This window comes from Anas platyrhynchos, chromosome 8 (genome assembly GCF_047663525.1).
Source record: "Anas platyrhynchos isolate ZD024472 breed Pekin duck chromosome 8, IASCAAS_PekinDuck_T2T, whole genome shotgun sequence".
NCBI classification, from domain to species: Eukaryota; Metazoa; Chordata; class Aves; order Anseriformes; family Anatidae; genus Anas; species Anas platyrhynchos.
Window position 1 is genome coordinate 10,909,225 of NC_092594.1, and position 15,592 is coordinate 10,924,816.

General features: G+C 45.2%; 1 protein-coding gene across 1 annotated transcript; it reads left to right on the forward strand.

Annotated features, from left to right (window-relative positions):
• The first annotated feature begins 790 nt into the window (after window positions 1–790).
• Window positions 791–4,592, forward strand: S1PR1 (sphingosine-1-phosphate receptor 1). Its single transcript, XM_027462587.3, has 2 exons — window positions 791–940; window positions 1,800–4,592. Exon 2 carries the CDS (start codon window positions 1,909–1,911, stop codon window positions 3,046–3,048), a length of 1,140 nt encoding a protein of 379 aa, XP_027318388.1. The 5' UTR covers window positions 791–940; window positions 1,800–1,908; the 3' UTR covers window positions 3,049–4,592.
• The last annotated feature ends 11,000 nt before the right edge of the window (window positions 4,593–15,592 follow it).

Here is a 15,592-nt window from a genome sequence, read left to right on the forward strand (position 1 = left end):
GCTCTCAGGAGGCTAAACATCTTTTCAAGTTTCTAGCTTTGTGGTGGAAGAGTCAATGTCTGTTTGCCAGTGTAATTTATCTGAGTCATTCGGGGAGAGGCGTGGAGCAATTGAAGCATGACGATTAGCATAAATAAGGACTCTCCTCCTGAGGGTAGTGTTACTCTTACCGTGTTTCAGAGGAAAGCAGCCTCCCCATAACAACTGCTGCTGCTAATTGAATTGTGTGATGCTATGAACTGAAAGACCTAATGTATTAAGCTCTGGCCTATTGTGATATTCTTTTGCATTTCAATTTGAGGTGGAGTTAACAGAGCAAGGAAGGAAGAGGAACATTTCTGCAGCAAGAGCAGCTGTGGGTTATCAGGAATCACCCTTTTGGGTTCACTGAGGTGGGTTTCTTTGAAGAAGGAATTATAAAACCTAAACCCACAACTTCTTTTGTAGCTTCTATATAATGACGCTGGTGCCACTGATAATAAATAAATAAATAAATAGAACTTTTCTTCCTATTATTAAACACCCTCTGACTCCTGTGTTTTATTTTTTTTTTGTTGTTTTTCCTTTTTTTTTTTTTCCTTTTTTTTCCTTAACATGGAAGCACCACTCCATGGTGGTGTTTGGGGTGGCGAGTGCCCGGAGCCACGTCCCCCACCCCCCCGGGACAGCTCGAGCCCTGCCGCTGCCGTCTGAGGGCGGCCGGGCCCGAGGCTGCCCAGGGGCGAGGAGGAACCCGGGGCCCGGCCGAGGGGGCGGGGAGGCGGCGGGGCCGGGCCGGGCTCCCGGCGGCGGGCAGGGAGGAGTTAGGAGGGGACGGTCGGAAACCGGGGGGGGAGCGGCCGCGGTGGCGGCGTTAAAACCGCCCGGCCCCGGGCACGGCCGCCGGAGTCGCTCGGCGGCAGCGCAAGATGCGGGGGGCGGAGGCGGGCGGCTGAGCACGGTGAGAGGGGGTCGGGGGGCGGCCGGGGGGCTGCGGCCGGGGGGCTGCCGGCCTCGCAGCTCCGCTGGGCTGCTGGGGCGGCTCCTGCGGGCAGCACGGCCAGGTCCTGGAGCTCGCAGCGCCGGGTGTTGCCAGCGCCAGGTACCGGCTGCCTCGCCTTTGTTGCAGGCGCAGGGAAGGGGCTTGCTGTGTAACTTACTCAGGTCTCTTTCTTCTTCTTCTAAACTTCTAATACTCCTCTAGGCTTTGTGAAGCGTGCTCCAACTTTTATTTATCGAGGGCGCCTTTCCTCTTTACAGCTTTGAGATGCTCTCTCCCAGGGCAGTGAATTGCCTGCACCGCTCCTTGGGATGGCATCGGTGCATTGCTACCGGCCCCCTCCCAAACACTTTCTAGTGAAGGAGAATGCAGGTCTGTCACGCACTTTCTGTGCAGGCTTCTGTGCATTTGCAGTTAAACCAAATGAAGCCTGATTCATTCGCTCAATCTCTGCCGTTGTGTCTGTGGCGTGTTTCCCACGGAAGAGATCCAGGTGCTTACTGCTGGGGAGCTCTGACGGCGTTCCCACCTAAAGAAGTGCAACAAGCCAGCCCCTGCCGACCCCAGCTTTACCTGTGCAGCCCTCCATGACAGAACTGCGTTTTGTCCCACTGGCTTTAGCTGTTTAACATGCCTGACCACCTCTTAAGTGTGTTTTAACAGACGAGTAAAACTTAATTCAGTGCGACTGCATTTGTGACTGGTGCACAATTCAATCAGCAGATTATCCCGAACCATTTCAAGCTTGTTGCATTGTTTCCTTCACCTTTTTTTTTTTATTATTTTAACTCTGGGCTTTGTCTGTGCCTCCTGTTCTCAGGGCTGCAGTTTCTGAGTGCGTGCAGGAGCAGCGAGCTGCAGGCAGCCCCGGGTTTCTGCTTGGCGTCTCCGTCCGGCGGCCGCGGGGAAGCGGCGCCCAGCCTGGCACCATGAGCTCCGGCACCAGCGCCCCCGTGAAGGTGGTCAGCAGCCTCGCCAACACCGATGTCAACTATGTCATCAAAGAGCACTATAATTACACGGGAAAGCTAAATGAGAATGCGGACAGTGGAATAAAAGTGACGTCGGTGGTTTTTATCATCATTTGCTGCTTTATAATCTTAGAGAACATTTTTGTCTTGCTCACCATCTGGAAAACCAAGAAATTTCACAGACCGATGTACTATTTCATTGGGAACTTGGCTCTTTCAGACTTGCTGGCTGGTGTGGCTTACACTGCCAACCTCCTGCTCTCTGGACACAAAACCTACAGCCTCACCCCCTCCCAGTGGTTTGTAAGAGAAGGCAGCATGTTTGTTGCCTTGTCTGCTTCTGTGTTCAGTTTGTTGGCCATTGCCATCGAGAGATACATCACCATGTTGAAGATGAAGCTCCACAATGGCAGCAACAGCTTCCGCTCCTTCTTGCTGATCAGTGCTTGCTGGGTTATCTCTGTGATACTTGGGGGACTCCCGATTATGGGATGGAACTGCATCAACCTCCTGTCCAACTGCTCCACCGTGCTGCCTCTCTACCACAAGCACTATATTCTCTTTTGCACCACAGTTTTCACTGGCCTTTTGCTATCTATTGTCGTCCTCTATTGCAGGATCTACTCCATGGTGAGGACTAGGAGCCGTAGGCTGACATTTCGAAAAAACATTACCAAAGCTACTAGGAGCTCAGAAAAGTCACTGGCGTTGCTCAAGACAGTGATCATAGTTCTGAGTGCCTTCATTGCCTGCTGGGCTCCCTTGTTCATCCTGCTTTTACTGGATGTGGGCTGTAAAGTGAAGACCTGCCCAATCCTATATAAAGCAGAGTATTTCTTAGTACTGGCCGTGCTCAACTCAGCCACGAACCCTATCATCTATACGTTAACAAACAAAGAAATGCGAAGGGCTTTCATCAAGATTCTGTGCTGCTGCAAATGTCCCCCGGCAGATTCGGGGACCAAATTCAAGAGGCCAATCATCGGAGGGATGGAGTTCAGCAGGAGTAAATCTGACAACTCCTCCCACCCACAGAAGGAGGAAGGCGACCATCCTGAAACCATCATGTCTTCAGGCAATGTTACCTCATCTTCTTAGGAGTAACCGTGGAGGTGTATTCCAGAGCCTTCCTCTGAAACGGGGGAGCTGAGGCGCCTCCTGCTCACTGCGTCAGCGCTGGGCCAAGTGAGCGAGTAGCATTAGTTCTAACGAGGCAAACGGTGCACTTGCGAGGCTGGAGTTCAAGAAATGGGACAGACTGTTCTGGCTTGAAAATCTTTTTCCCTGGAGCATGTTTTGTCTTTGCACTGAGGCAGCTCAGGATTGTCAGGCGCATTCATATCCTGAAATCTCCTTAGTAACTCTGAAAGACTGATGCCTTGGTGAAATGATGCCTGGTGTGTGTGAGAGAAAGAGAGTGGGGGAGGAGGAGGGAGAGGGAGAATGAACCTTTTTTTTTTTTTTTTCCCTGTGAGAAGAATGTGAAGTTATTTTTCCTTTACTTGCAGCAAACCACTGACACAAAGGTCTTTCTGTACTGAGTTTAGCAGTGGCTCTGGTATAGTTGGTCAGAAGTGTTTGTTTAACATATAACAAGGGAAGAGATCACACAAATATAATTTAGAGCACGTACAACCATAATTTGGCATCACTTTCCAGAGTTCTTAGAAAAGTAGCAAGGTTTTATTTGCAGAGTCCAAAGCTGTTGGGGTTTTATTTAGCGAGATCATAGCTGTGAATTTTTGTTGTTGGTCCGTGTTACATTTGAAGACCAAGAGCCAGGCAGACTTGGCAGTTGTGTCCACCTATGCGATTCTGTTGACTGCGTCAATTTTTGTGGAGTAGCTCAGAGCAGCATTTGGCTCCCTATGTTGTTTGCCATGTTGTTATTAGCATTAAACAAACTGCATCATCGTGATAAATGCGTGGTAGAACTAAAGGTCATTTCTGTTTAAGGTGACTGAGAGTAAATCTAACAGTGTAAGATACTATTGACAACAGCAGCATTTTTGCCGAAGTAAAAAGAGATAAAAACTGAAGGGGAAGGTCAGTGTCAGGTGCACAGTATTTCCAAAGGTCAAGATTGGTCAGAAAAACTGAAAAGTGAGTTTCAGAAAAATACAAGGAGAGTTGAAGCAAAATGGCTATAGATAAATGCACTTCCATAACAAAATGCAATACATTTTGGCACATTGTACTCATGTTTATAATTTCAGCAAAGATGTCTGTATTTTATCAGTTCGTGGAAGAAGTACCTATCATTAAATTGAATGTATTTGTTTTGCAGCGTCATTTTTACTCCTCTGTTTTTCTAACCTGTGCTAATGGGGTTGAATGTGTACAATGTAAATAAGTTAATATGTTGCAGGAGTCTTCATGCACCTAGAGTATTACTGTAACAGAAGTGGTATATCTGGGATAGCTGAGAGCAATTGACTGATTTACAGTTATTGGCAACTCCTAGAAGTGGTATTTTGTAAAGAAAATTTATTGCCTTTGTAGTAAAATTTCCAGTGCAATTAAACTGATTTTTTTTTTCTGGTTTAAAAAATAGTATTTAAAATGTTCCTGACTTTTATTGTTCAATTTGCACATAGCTTTATTGACTTCTAAACATTAATAAACTGATTTTTTTTTAAAGATTCTGTTATCACAGTACTGGTACTTTTGTATTGTTGTGGGAGTTTCGTGCTGGGTGTGGTTTTGTTGATAGAAGTTGTTGACAGAAATGAAAGAATTCCTTGATTTTGGCACTGGGATTAAGCCGGTTTTGTGGGGTCTTTGATCAGTGAAGACATAGGATGCCACTTACAATATCATGTAAAATCCCAAATGAATGCTAGACTCTGACTTTTCCTCAGCAAATGCTGAACTGCCATTAAAATAATCTCTACACTAGCATTACCGCAAGCAGTTTTCCTCCAACAAGTAGTGAAGCACAAACAGAACAAAAAAAGGCGCCTGACAGTGCTGCCATGACTGCCTAGAGTAAATGAAATAATTAGTTTATATCGCTAACAGCATTCATAAGTTCAATTTTTAGCTCACTGCAAGTATCAGGAGGTTTTTGAAATGCAGACCTGTGCTCTCAGCTGCGCAGCTGTAGCCCCGTTGGGTGCGGCAGCACGGACTGGCTGGGTAGCTGTATAGATACGGTATTATTTCTTCCAAAGTTTCAACTTCCATTTCCTCTCTTGCTGCCATTCCCTCTCGGTCTTACTTTTAAGTTTCATGGAGCTTGTACAGGATGCAGTTGGAGTGTGAAGATAAACCTCACCTTCTCGTAGCGTATGTCATCGCTGTGCAAGGTTTACTGTGGGAAACTGGAGCCTGCTCGGTGAGGAAGGCTTTGGGTCGCAACCTCACTTCCTGAAGGAAATTCCAAAAATGCCCTGAAGACAAAAGAGTGGAAACAGGCTGGAATTTCTCTCCATCTGTCTGCCTGTACGGAAGGAATGATTTCATGTGTGCTCACTTCCTAGGCTTTTAATTAGTGACCTGAGCAGAGCTGGAAAAAATGTCAAATCTGTGTTTGTGCAAAAGATAAAGTCCCTCTTGGCTCAGGCCTTCATTTGGGCAATGATGGCTTATGCGCGGTGCTGGCAGCCATGAGGGAAAGCGCTGCTTTATCCCAGGGATAAAGTCACGTCTGTGCAGAGCACCAGAAGCATATGAACCTTGAAAGTCCAAGTTGAGGCCTCAACGTGCTGCCGGCGAGTAAATACAGGCAATATTCAAGGGACATGACTTATGGGTTTGGTTCAAGTCCCCGCCTGGACTGGTAGGCACGTTGTCATCCAGGGGAGAGGGGTCCTCCTGCTCCGGAAGCCTTAAGGGCATTCGTGGCGTTTGTCCCCGCTGGGCCCGAGATCCTGTGAGGAGGGACGGGCGAAGTCGCAGCATGGCTGTGCCACGGGCCCCCTGTGACTGCCACCAGCCTCTGCGCGCTGGGAGCTGCTGGCTACAGGTGAGTCACTTCCCTTCACTTTGCCTTTGTTCCTGTATCCCTCTCTTATCTATCTTGTCTAATTGCACTGCTGGCCTTTGGGGGAAATGACTGCTTTCCCCCGTAAAAGCAACTGTGTGGTGGGAGCCCAAGTTTGGTAGGGAGCTCAAAGCCCTACGCAATTCACACGAGAGGCATGCAAACAGCAGAGCGTGGCTCTGAGCCATGGGAAGCATTTCCTACGCTCCCGATCGAGATGACTGAAAGCTATTTCCTCCATAGACAGGCCACATCTACGCATGTACAAAAAAATCACACTGGGACTAATAACTGTAATAAAATAATAGCAATAATAAAAGTTAGGGTTCCTGCTGGAAAAAAAAGGCCATTTGTACCTCTCTTCACTTCCTATGGGAGAAGGCTGCGGCTCCTCAGCCACGCACATCCATGACATAAATCAGCAGTCGGGCCAGATGTGTTGCACTCAGTTCTGCAGCCTGTAATGCAGAAAACACCCTCCCCAGACCCCAGAGTGCCTTCCACAGGCACTGAAAGGGCATGTGGCTTTGTCCTTTTGCTGGCCATGTGACAACCTGGCTGAAAACATGCTTTGAGAACTGAAAACGAAAAAAAAAAAAAAAAAAAAAAGGAAAACTAAACTTATACCAAGTCCCTCAGTGAAATAAAATAGCCTGAATTCTCGGGAGTAACCTGGCCCTTTCATTTATATTCTTGTTCCTAGCTCTTCTTCCACCACAAAGAATAAAAACAGGGATAGAAGATGATCATAAGCTCCGTCTGTTGCTCCCGGGGCAACTCCCTAGCTGCCTATACCCGTGTAGGACCCAGGTGTAGCGCTGGGTCTATTGGGCAATGGAGGGGCTGCAGCCAGAACACCCTGCGGCCACGGCAGGAGGAGCACACCTAGGGCTTGCTGGGCACTGCAGGCAGTCAGGACCAAGACCAGGGGACATAAAAACATAAAAATACTGCTATCCATCCTTCTCTTATTCGTTCAACTAAGAATGATAAGGACTGCCCAACTGCGACGTTTCCTGATTCCTAATTTGGCCTGGAAGATCTTAATGCTGATTGCATTTTGTGTACAAAAGGTCAGATTGACAAAGCATCAAAAATTTGGATATGTAGAACAGAACTACGAAACCTTCTCAGCTCTGAAATGCTGGAAATTCCCCAAGGACAGTTTTCTTTTTTTTTTTTTTTTTTCATTTACGGGGTTTTGAAATTCCCCAGGAAAACATTTACTGCCTTTTAATAATTCTCCTTATTATTTTTCTTGGAAAAGGAAATGAATCCAACTACAACTGAACCTTCAAGGATATAAGAAACGAGCAAAATCCATCTAAATTCAGTTCCTGTCATCTGCTTTCATAATCATTTCTAATCCCATCTTTGCATTCACAGATGGGGAGAGTTCATTTTCTGCGATGTAATTTATTCTCATAGAATATTATTTCTCTTTATGCAATCTGCAAGAATTGCATAGGGTCAGGACATTTCCCTCTAATTATTAGTCTACCTGAGTAATATTTAATTGTTACTCTTTGCATAGGGTTTTTTAAAGTTCTATTTCTATAACAATTAACAGTAATTAAATTCACCTTGTACACGGGAGGTAGATGTAAGAACCTGTGATGCAGCTAACTTGTTCCAGTACAAGTTTTATGCTGAAATAAAAAGTGTCTAGAGAGACCTGAAACTCAATCAAAGACAAATCAAGCTACTAACAAAAATAATGTGTTTTGGGAGGGAATTTGGGAACATAATCAATGTAGACTTACGTGAACGACTAAAGAAAATTACTATATTAAGGACCTGCTCCCAGACAGGAAGAGAGGGGCACATTCCTTGTGTGTCTTGTATTCACCCACAAATTCTGAGAGATGTTGTGCCAGAGCAGCATTCTCAAAATAAAACCCACCAAGCAAAGCTCGGCTAAGACAGATCTCTTACCCTACCAAAAAATCTCCTCCCTGAGTTAAACTGGAACTATTTTGTTGCCCTCAGAGCCATCCCCACTACCTTCACAGCACAAAAAGGCAGGAAATCACATCAGCCACACCCAGGAATTCTCTGGGCATGGAAAAATCCTAATAAAGCAGAGCCGACAAAGCTCTGTCAACCCTCTGTGAACCTCTGCAACCAAGCCTGATTTAGCAGTAGCATAATGGAAACCTGACACAAAGGCTTTTTTTTTTTTTTTTTTTTTTTTCCCTGCGCTTAAATGAATGATCACTTGGAGAAGATCCATCTTTAAATTCATAGTACAGTAACTATACAACAGCACGGCTCATTGGCGAAACGTGACCAAAGCCAGATTAAATATTTACATGTATATGTAGCTTTTGCAATGCTTATTCATAATTACTCTTCTCAGCTACAAGCAGGCTCAAAATTCAGACTGCACTTTTTTTTTTTTTTTATAACTAATGAACATATGGAAACCACAGGCTGGGGGGAAATCACTGAGTAAATACTGAGCTAAAATTATCTTCTAGGCTCTGTGGAATCACCCATGAAAACAGTCACTACCTAGCAAAAGTCTTTGGTTTGAATCAGTGCTGACAGCTGAAACTTTCAGGTGGCAGTCTGAGCTATCTGCTAAAAGCTTTTTTGCTCTCCTCAGCATACATATGCTCTGCATAAGCCCAGACTTCCTGACTTGGCAGGACACTGGCATAAATCACTGGAGTACGGCCTCATACAAGTACACCTCAATACTGAGCACCTACAGTTGTATAATGTGAAGGTGAGGATGTGAATTTATATAAGCAATGAAAACAGAATTTATATGGTTATGGAGAAAGTGCAATAACAATTTTCACATGATGTGAAAACTAGATTTGGCACAACTGTAGTTCAGAGTGCACAAGAGAACAGGTTTCAGAGACAGTTTGGGATTGGTGAGGAATTAGACTATAGTATCTGATATTCTTCACCTGAAATGAAGGGAAAGAATCCTCTGTGATAATTAAGGCACAAAGTCAAGGGTTTGCAGCTGTGAAGTGTGTCCTTAGAACTGCAGCTCTTTCCTGAGCAGCTCTAGGCAAGGTCTTGTGAATTCTCATCTTCCCACAAAGGTATATAACGTATATATATATTATATATACATATATGTATATATATATACAAGGTTGTTTGCAGCTGATTATTTTGTATTTTGTGGTACTATTTGAAGGATTGCTTTCTATGGCATTCTGAATATGGGGGATGGTCTATCAGGTCATTTATTGCCCAGCTACTTGCAATATCTCCTTGTGCTTTTATACCTGGATGCTGCTGTATCACAGCTAGCATATGGTGGGAAAATCAAACAGAAAAAGTTTTTTTAGCAGTACAGACAACTCTATCCTCATAGTTGGAAGAATGACTGAGATCTTGGCTGAAAAATGCATCCTTGAAAGGAGCTGTTATGGACAAACAGCTCACCAAAAGTCTATCTTACTATCTTTCTTCCTTTCAGTGAAGACACAACTATGGTCTAACGTTTTCTTCTAATCTGGTGACCACTCAGATGCCTGTTGCATGAGGAATAAACTTGAGCTATTTCCCAAACACCAGTCCCTTGTAGCTGTTTTTATATCCATTGCAACTCCCACTTTTACTGCTGGGTTAAGCGTGAGATAAGAAATTGCTTGTAGCTGGCGTGTACAGGGTTATCCGATCACACCTTTTGAGCAAATCCTTTATGCTGGCATAGAGATATCACTTCAAAGCTGCCTACAACTCCATTTCAAACAGAGTTCTCTCTCTCTCTCTTTTATTTTTCCCCGTCTTAGAAATTCAATACATTTTGCATTTTACTCTGTTACTGTATTTATCTATTTTTTTCCTAGTCTTACTCTTTTTACATATTGCAAGTGTTTGTTGCTTGAGGAAATCTTTACCTTTCATCTCAGTTTGACCATTTCGCATGGAAAAGTGGTCATATTTTACTTTTCTAATAAATAATATAGGTGGGAGGGAGAGGAATTGGTCCATACAGTGGAGATGGTGAAGGAACGCCAAATCTTTTAACTCGAAATGGTTCATCAGTGCAAGTGGCTGGGGTCAGAACTCTTTAACGGCAGCGTGAAGTTCTGCTTTTCACTAAACTTGCTGAAAACTGCAAAGGCATTAAAGAGGGCTCAGAGGACAACAAAGCAAGGCGGTTTAATAGGATGAACGACTATAAAAGGCTCAGTGAGCAAAGCCTTTTCCCACCAGAGAGCAGAGCCGGGAAACACAATACTCAGCCTACCAGCTACGCTATGGAAGTGTGCTGGATGATGCAGAGAGAAAGAAAACCATTTAATGCTCAAGACAAAGAGCGGATTCTGCCCGCAGAAGCCAGAACCAGTTAAAACACGTATTTCAGATTAGGATTTAGCTGCACTTTGATGCTTGATGCCTCGGTGCACCGTGGTGGGCCGGGAGCTCTTCCTTCCCCACAGCACCCGCCTCAGCCCTCCCACACAGGACCTTTGCTGACCGATGACCCCCCAGCCCCCCTTTTCCTCAGTGCTGTTCCTGCTCCCCTTGGTTTTCCTGCCCATCCCCCTGCCCCAGCTCTTGCTGCGCCTTGCCCTTCACCTCTGCCTGCTGTGGGTTCCCCGGGTGGTGCAGACGGCAGTGGCTGTGGGGCCCCGTGGCGGTGGCGGTGGCACTGCTCATGGTGCGGCCTCCCCGTGGGCCTGGGGACCTTGGACCAGGGCGGCAGGTGGTGGGGAGAGAGACTCAAAAACCACTGTAGCAGAATAAAGGAACAAGACAAAGCCAAAACAACAACGCTTGTATCTATAAAAAATGTGTGCTGTAATGGGGAGGTGAGGTTTAAACCCGAAGTGAGGAGTGGTTTTGGCACCCGCCAGCGAGTGCCTGGCCGCCCCCCTGCAGCAAGCAGCCGGCGCTCGCAGCTCTCAAAAGGTCAAAGGGGCCCCTGAGAAACTGCCACAGCCCCAGTGCTTGTGGGGTTCACGGGTGCTGAGCCTGAGACTTCAAGGTGAGAACTCGAGCACAGCAGCTGCAAAGTAGGCCAGGCCTTGAAAGCGGTGGTGTTTTCGTGGGAGCACTGTAGCGGTCTCATGTGCAGCCTGCAGGTCTTTTTGGCCGCATCACGAAATGGCTCCCTGCCAGCGTGAGGGAGTGGGGCTGCACGGGCCTCCCCTACAGCTCTTTGCTTTCTCCGCCTGGTGCTTTATGTTCTCAGTGGAAACAGACACCCTGTGTAAACCTGGGGCAGCGTAAAAGCAACCAGAAGCATCTTAGGCAGAAGTGTGTCCCAGGTCTTGCACTGTTTATGAAAGGATTTTTGGCTGAAGTCTTGATTATTTTTTTCATCGCCCAGCTGAGGCACCACTGACCTTGCAGCTGGCTGCATGCGGTTGAGGGCCGGCCAGAGGAAGGCCCCACACCACACACCTCAGCCGGAGCGAGGAGGGAGCAGAAAGGCCTGTGGTGGTCTGTGGGACAGCCGTGGCCACCTGCCTGCCTCAGGTAGTGGGAGCGGAGCAGGTAGGGCCGAGGCCCAGCCTGGGAGCTGGGTGAAGCAGGGCCGTGCCCCTTGGCAGTGGTGCCCAAGAGGAAACTGAACTAGGTTGATTTTCTCCTCAGGGAGTACAGGGGTGCAGTGTTTGTGGAAGGATGGCATAGACCTGCAGTAGCTGTGCCATGTCTGCGAGCATCCCAGTATAACAATAATAACAATAATGATGATAATAGTACTACTAGTAATGATGTGTACAAACAAGTGATGCACAATGCAATTGCTCACCACCCACTGACTGATGCCCAGCCTAACCCTGAGCAGTTGTCCTCCCCCCCCCCCCCCCCCCCAGCTAGCCACCCCTATCTATTGTTCATCATGACCCCATATGGTATGGAATACCCCTGTGGCCAGTTTGGGTCAGCTGTCCTGGGTCTGTCCCCTCCCTTGCTGCACCCCCAGCCTGCCCATTGGCAGGACAGAGTGAGAAGCTGAAACGTCCTTGGCTTGGTGTAAGCACTGCTCTGCAACAATTAAAACATCAGCATGTTATCAGCACTCTTCTCATCCTAAGCCAAAACATAGCACCCTACCAGCTACTAGGAGGAAAATTAACTCTGTCCTAACTGAAACCAGGACAGCATGCACATCAGTGTGTGTTGCTGCAAGATGGTTCCCTTCCTGAAGTACAGTGAGAATATGATGCTATGGGACATTAAAGCCCAAGCTAACAAAGTTTTGGTAGCTGTAGTTAAACTACAATATCTACTGGGTAGAAGTGCTAAAAATGTAGTGCAGAATGTTGAAAGCAATTGCAAATTGTGAAAATGCTTATTTCAGTCTTGCCTTTACTTTAGTCCTCTGAGCCTATCTGAATTACTTTGTTATCCACCTGAGGGCAGCCTTTTGAGAACAGGTTAGTAGAGACAAGGCACTGAACAGGTCTGTATCACCCAAGCTTGACACCTTGGTAATTATGATATACATCGATGCTTAGTCAGAGGACCGATCTTTTTCACACAGGTTATCAAGCAGCCTTCACAGCCTTCTCTACTGATTTTGTGTGCGTCTATGTAAACACTTTATTGATAAAATAACCAGGGTTTTATTAGTCTTCCTGAAGAAGCTTCCTTGTGCTTTGCTCATTTCATCAAACCATTCATCTATAGCGGGGTGCAAACAAACAAATCTGTCCAGGTGCACTAAAGAAAGTGTAAGTATTCCTAACATTATGCTTTTCATCCCACTTGACTCTGCCCATGCCCAGAATGAGATTGATGTGGCTCTGAACCATACTTCAGAGCAAAGTGGGACAAATAGCAAAGCATTTTTAACTGTATTTGAAAGCATTTTCATATATGTCACTTGCAGCCTTAGCCTTGTGTGTGGCCTCTACTCTTTTTCTGTTATGGGAAATCAACCTAATAAAACTTCTCCTTCCCTTCTGAATGAATGTCATTGTTATAATACAATGAGTCAGAAAAGAAACAATATTAACCACAAAATAATGGCAGTCTAACCACCAGCATGAGTTCTCCCCCCATCCATCAATCAACTGCAATGCCCTTAACTGTGTTTCCTTATTGTAATCAAAATCTGGCAAAAATTTAATGAAACTGAAAGTGGAGGGGTTCCCACAAATCAGAAGTAGGATTTTTATTGATACAATTGCATGCATGAAATTTCCTGTTCAGAGCCAGTAAAATGAAAAAGCTTGTTTCCTGTAAGCATCATCTGTATAAATCAAGCAGCTCCATATCTGCTTGGGTTTGGGAAATGGAATAACGATGGCTTTAACTTGTTCAGAGTTTTGATAACCAAATGAATTAAGTCGATGACATTTTATGTCTGACACATTCTCTGCATTGTATTTAAAAAGCTTGTAAAACCTGTAGATTCATGTAACACTGTAATCCCTATGCTTTGTGTGGTAGGATTGGAAAGGATGTCAAAATACTAACTCCTTATATGAAGTCAGAAACAAACCTGGCTAATGTTTCTGCTCATTTTTGCTCCAAGGTAGCTGACTACTGAACTTGCCTTTTGTTCTATGACTGCGAGCCTCTCTGGCACGTGGCATGCTGGCCTGGAAATGCTTTAATTAAATTGTCAGAAATACTCTGCTGTTAGCCGTGCTGTTAGACTTGGGATTTGAGATGAAGGCGCAGGTCTGAGTGGGCTACAACAAGCCCTGCAGTTTGAAAAGAGTTTTGGTCGAACAGATAGGCACAAACATAATCCATGAGGGATTTCCATAAGCAGATTTCCCACGTTGTTCAGGCACACTCATGCAGGTTGTACGTTGCTCCTGTGTGCATTACAAAAAAGGATCTGGCCTGTTTGACTAGTTGTGGCTGAGGTATAGCTGTTTCTATTGTTGATGATACACGACAGGAGAATGTAAACACTGTCAGTCATTTGCCTTTGACTCCTTGTTCTGAGTGGCTGTGTGTGCATTTATTTGCGTTTGAGTTAAATGAAGGTGACCTGGAGAGTGATTTAGGAAAAAGGCTTGGACTTGCATCTACTTGATCCTGGCCATCTTTAAAACTTTGCCACAGTGTACTGTGCATTTTTTAGAGTTCACAAGGGTGAAGTCTGTAAAAATAAGTGAGATGAAAAGCTAAAGGGGACCAGAAGTACAGGCTGCCTTTCTTGTTTCCAGTTTCAGTTATGCATGTTTCTGGAGGTTTGTTTGATTTTAATTTACCTCTCACGTGGAAGGTATGTCAAGCCTAGACACAGCTCTTCTGTCTGTGCTTTGACCTGGTCATCTGAGCCTGAAAACTGTATAGCTGTGTAACTGCAAGGCAGCTTAAGCTAATGCACCATCTTTTTCGTGACTTACTAGTTTTAGCAGTGCTAATGTGGCTAGCTGGTGCCAGCCCCAGATACTCTCATTTATCTGCCCCCAGGCATGCAGATGTACCCGGAGCTGTTTTGATTGCAGAGGCATTACTACAGATCCGTTTGTGGTTGCTGTCTGTATTTCAAAAGAGAGTTTTTATACGTAAAGTGCTGGGGAAGCTGAAATTACACTGTTTACTTGTGTTCGCTGACAGAGGGATAAGACGACTTGTCCTCTGAAAGAGGGAGAAGACGACTTGTCCTCTGTCTTTATTTTTTTTCTTATTCTATGTGTTTTTGTTTTGTTTTGTTTTGTTTTTAAGCAGGAATCATTCCCCTTTACTGCTTGTTCAGTGTTCTGTCACAAAGTCCTGATGGTCAGTCTCTGAAAGGCACATTGGTTTTGTTGTTATACAACAGTTAATTAGCAGTGGGACTACGAATGGAAAGCATCTTAAAGCAGAAAGGACACTGTGAGAGTTGTATGGGACAATTCTCATTTAATGCAGATCCTGGGCTCAGATTAAATTTGTTTCTGGAACAAGTTGTTGGAGATTCTATCAAAGTTAAAAATTCCTGTACCAGACCTGCACCTGACCCTCCCTGTGGTCACTAACGTATGGCTGCTAGCTCTGGGTCAGACCTCGAACCCTTGCTGTCAATGGAAGATTTACCATCAGTTTGCGTGGGAGTGGTGTTGGAACTGTAGTTAAAATGAATAATTGTTTCACTTAATTTTTTCCTGTGCTGCTCCTTGCGTGCTGGCTCAGTGGTTGCTCCCAGCATGAAAGGGAAATCCTGCAAAGTTGATCACACCTGTAAGTAAGTTTCAGAATGACAGTATAAGACGTTTAAAAAGCTAAACCTCAGCCCCACCCAACCAGGCACAGTTGAGTGTTTATGTTAAGTACACCCAGAAAGTCTGCATCAGCAGAAAATAAAGTGCTCTTTTCACTCATTTTTGAGGATCCAGAATAGTGCAAAATTAGTGAATGGCAGTTGTGTGTTTATTCCTCTCCACAAAGTGGAGATCATGTCATAGTCATAGAAGTATTTTGTGAAATAACATTTGCCCCAATTACGTTACATAACATGCACTAGAAATTATGTACTTCTTTTCTCTGAAAGTACTTGTACCTAGCAATTAAATCCTCAGCTAGCCTAGTCTGTGCTACCTCAGTTAACTCACAAAATCATAACCAGAAGAATTGGGAAATCATGGATTGGAGGGGGGTGGAGGGGGTGGGGGCAAGGGTGTTGCTGGGGAGCTGAACATGATGGCAGATTAAAACATAGAGTTGCTTGTTGGTGAGTGCTGGTGCTTGGAACTCACATTTTGCAGAAAATTAAATGCTTAACCTAAC

Excerpts from the sequence above, each read along its gene's own strand:
- S1PR1 (XM_027462587.3), top strand. The coding sequence starts at position 1,909 with ATGAGCTCCGGCACCAGCGCCCCCGTGAAGGTGGTCAGCAGCCTCGCC.